The sequence below is a fragment of the Curcuma longa genome, unplaced genomic scaffold, assembly GCF_044706935.1.
Source record: "Curcuma longa cultivar G26 ecotype Majalengka, Jawa Barat unplaced genomic scaffold, ITB_CL_G26_1.1 contig_25132, whole genome shotgun sequence".
Lineage (NCBI taxonomy): Eukaryota > Viridiplantae > Streptophyta > Magnoliopsida > Zingiberales > Zingiberaceae > Curcuma > Curcuma longa.
In genome coordinates, this window is record NW_027432652.1 from 1 (window position 1) to 3,396 (window position 3,396).

Consider the following 3,396-nt stretch of genomic DNA (forward strand, 5'->3'; position numbering starts at 1 on the left):
TATATATATATATATATATATATATATATATAGAGGGCTGATCTGCTGCGCTCCTCCCTCTGCGCGACGCATCCGCGACGCTGAGTTGGCACCGCGCGCAGCTTGCCGACGTGGCTGGGAGCGCGGCAAGGATCGTACGTGAAAAATTTCGCCAAAAAAAACCCCGCTCCCGCTCCCCTCCTCCTCCTCGCCAAAAACCCCGCTCCCGCTCCCCTACTCCTCCTCGCCAAAAACCCCGCTCACCTCCTCCTCCTCCTCCTCCTCGGCCCCCTCCTCCTCCTCGCCAAAAACCCGCGCTGCTTGAAGCCCCGCCTCTTCTTCCTCCTCCGACCGGCGCCCGCTCCCTCCTCCTCCTCGTCGGCCCCCTCCTTCTCTGAGTCCCAGAGGATCCGAACTGCATCTTTAAACCCTAAATCCCCACATGGCACGCGATCGCTCTCCCTCTCCCCGCGAGAAGAAGGGCCGCCGCAAAAGCAAGAAAACGAAGTACGCCGGCGACTCCTCTGATCCCAAGGGCGACAACCAAACCCTAACTCCGGACTCAACGTCGCGGGATCCCTCTCCCGATGAGCGGAAGAGACTCGGCAAAGGCAAGGACGCCGGCGACTTCTCGACGCTGGTCCACGACTACAACGTGATCCTGCGTGGCGCTCTGGATTTCCGCCGCATGACGGACTTGCTGCCTACCAAGTCCATCTTTTCCGCCCTTTACGACTATAAGGGCAAGCTTCACGAGTCCCTGTCCCAGGAACAGGTATTTAACAAGTACCTCTTCCTGCGCCACAAGCTCAGCAAGCCTCCCTCCAATGGACAACCATACAGTGACCTCTATGAGCTCGCCGCCAAGCTCTGGCGCAAGGATGAGAACACGATAGACGTGAAGAATGTTAGAAAGAAAGAGAAGACACAAAAGAAGATTGAAGATGTGGAGATGGGAGAGAAAATTGATCTTGAGGAGATGGGAGAAGAAGAGCAATCCTACCCTTATTTGGTCACTTCTGCAATTGATTATTGGAAAGCAAATGGCTTGTCGAATGTACAGTTGGAGACAAGTTTGAAGCGGTTGGATCCCTTGAAGGCCAAAACTCTAGAGGCGAAGTTGAAGAAGCATTTCGAGGCTGAAATGGAGATCAAAGCAGAGTCGCAAAAGATTTACTGTGACATCTTTGCACTTCTGAGTGCAACATCCGAGCCTATGAGCTGAGCTCATAGAAGGATTCAAGCAATTCTTGAAGAGTAAAACCACTATTGCTATTGTGCCATTGGAGAACCAGTAAACAAAAAGATATCGAATCCCCTAATTTGTGTGTCGTACTTGTTGTATAAAGAGATAAGATTTTGAGAGGAAACTAGCAGATCAACACATACGAACAACATTCTTCTATAAAAAAAAACAAAATCTCAACTTTATGATGAAAATCAGGGACCATTGCTTCAACTGAAATTCTTCAGATATTTAGAGGTCCTTTTCTTTAGCAATCAGATTCAACACAATTAATGGGAAAATGAGCCTGAGCATGGTTTTTAAGTTCAACAGCTGATAAGCTACACTATCATCATCAAGCATCTAAGATTTCACTCTTATTCAACATAATATTATTAGAGTTGCACCAAAATCGAAATTACATAGAGCATTACACGACACTGACCAAACTAGAAAGAAAGGAGCCACCAATTCGACCTATAAACACCTCACCTAGTTCCTTCTCATTTATTACCATCTTCAAAAGCAGCACTTGCAGCCAAAACTACTTTCTGTTATTTGTGAGCTAAATCATAGCATTAAGGTTCTTGCCGTTCTCTCTTTCGTTGCAACAGAAGCTTCCTCAGGAACATACCCCCTCCTTTTTGTTTATTTGGTACAATCATAAGCCTTTCAGCATTATTGCTACTTGGTGACTTCACTGGTGACATATTCATGATACTTTTTGCTGAACCTTCATGCGAGTGTTGGTTCTTAGAAGCTGCAGCTGTTGGTTGTTTCGGCGGTTCAGTGCGTATGATTTCCTTTGTGTTTGGAGATTGCAGTGTTACCTGATCCTCTTCTCTCATATGATCAACTAACTGAAGTCGGTGTTTGGATTTTGCAGTGGCAGGAGTGGATATGACCTTGTCGAATAAAGGTACATCTTGTGGTGATGCCAATGCTTTCAACTGTTTCCCCAGGTTTACAATAGTTTCCTGGCAAACCGCAAGCTTTTCGGAAGCAGCAGCAATATCACAGTCCTGCATGATCATAGTGTAATAAGTAGCTGAAAAACAATTCGAGTGATTATCAAACCTTGATCCATTAACCTTACCGCCTGGATTTGCTTTTCTTCTTGTTGCAGAACATACTTTGGAGCTTCCTTGGATGCAACACTGCCACATTATCAAAAATTTTAGGAGGTTAATTAGTCACAAGACTCTCTAGAACAAAACTCAAAACTGGAAAATTATTCACACCTTTCAATTTGAAGCTGCAATTCGAGACATGCTGCCTCCAATTCCTCATAGCAATTGCTTTTCTCTTCAAGTTCAACTTCAAGGGATGAGAATTTTTGATATGCTTCTTTCAATTCAATCTTTGCAATTGAAAGCTGTGTCCCAAGATCCTCATTAATCAGTTTAAGTTCGTTTTGCTGTTCAACAGATGAAAATCAGATTTTTGCTGTTCAACAGATGAAAATCAGATTTTTGTTGGGAAAAGCCTCATCCAAGATCGTTTTTTTCCTTCTTGGGATCCTCTCGGCGGTGAGGCTCGCCGTCCCTCCCGCCGCCGCCGCCCTGTCCTCCGCCCTCCCGCGCCTCTCGGCCTCGCTCTGCTCCTGCCTCGCGCCGCCGTACCTGCTCGTCGTCATCAATCTCATCATCCTCCTGATATGGAAGCTCTCTGACCAGAGGCACCACCACGGCGAGCCCTGGCACGTCGAGGAGAAGCCGCTGGAGGTGGCGGATGTTGTAAAGATCAAACCTTCCGAGCCTCCTCCTCCTCCTCCTCCTCCCGCTGTCTCTCTCTCGCCCGACCCGACGCCCTTGCTGCCAGAGCCCAATGAAACGCCAGATCCAGACTCCGGTGTCTCCCAGCTCACCGACGCCCACACGACGGACGACGGCGATCCGCTAGACAAGGCAGCGGAGAGTTCCGACGGGAACGATTCCATGGAGGCAACTTGGAAGGCGATCATGGAAAAGACCACGCAAGGCCGAACCGCGGTGGCCGGCGAGCCTCACCGCCGAGAGGATCCGAGAGAAAGAAGCATAGATTAACAGAACCGAAAGGGGAAAAAATGGACGGCGAACTCACCCTTACGGTCAGGCTTGTGGCAGCGCTTGACAACGGGGACGCTGTCGGCGGCTACGAGATATCTCGGGGGACGCTGTCAGCGCTTGACGGGAAGCGATGAGAGGGAGAGG

General features: G+C 48.7%; 1 protein-coding gene across 1 annotated transcript; it reads right to left on the reverse strand.

The window, feature by feature from the left end:
• Window positions 1-1,643: 1,643 nt before the first annotated feature.
• On the reverse strand, window positions 1,644-3,143 carry LOC141818510 (uncharacterized). Its single transcript, XM_074705998.1, has 4 exons — window positions 2,691-3,143; window positions 2,446-2,621; window positions 2,301-2,361; window positions 1,644-2,226 (listed from the first exon to the last, which is right to left on the reverse strand). The coding sequence occupies exons 1-4, from the start codon at window positions 3,141-3,143 to the stop codon at window positions 1,783-1,785; spliced, it is 1,134 nt and encodes a 377-aa protein (XP_074562099.1). The 3' UTR covers window positions 1,644-1,782.
• Between the last annotated feature and the right edge of the window lie 253 nt (window positions 3,144-3,396).

Bases quoted from the DNA above. Each gene is read 5' to 3' on its own strand.
- LOC141818510 (XM_074705998.1), bottom strand. From the start codon at position 3,143: ATGGAATCGTTCCCGTCGGAACTCTCCGCTGCCTTGTCTAGCGGATCG. The intron at 2,622-2,690 runs GCTTTTCCCAAC...TCTGTTGAACAG, and splicing joins AAAAAACGATCTTGGATGAG to CAAAACGAACTTAAACTGAT. The intron at 2,362-2,445 runs GTGTGAATAATT...ATAATGTGGCAG, and splicing joins TTGCAGCTTCAAATTGAAAG to TGTTGCATCCAAGGAAGCTC.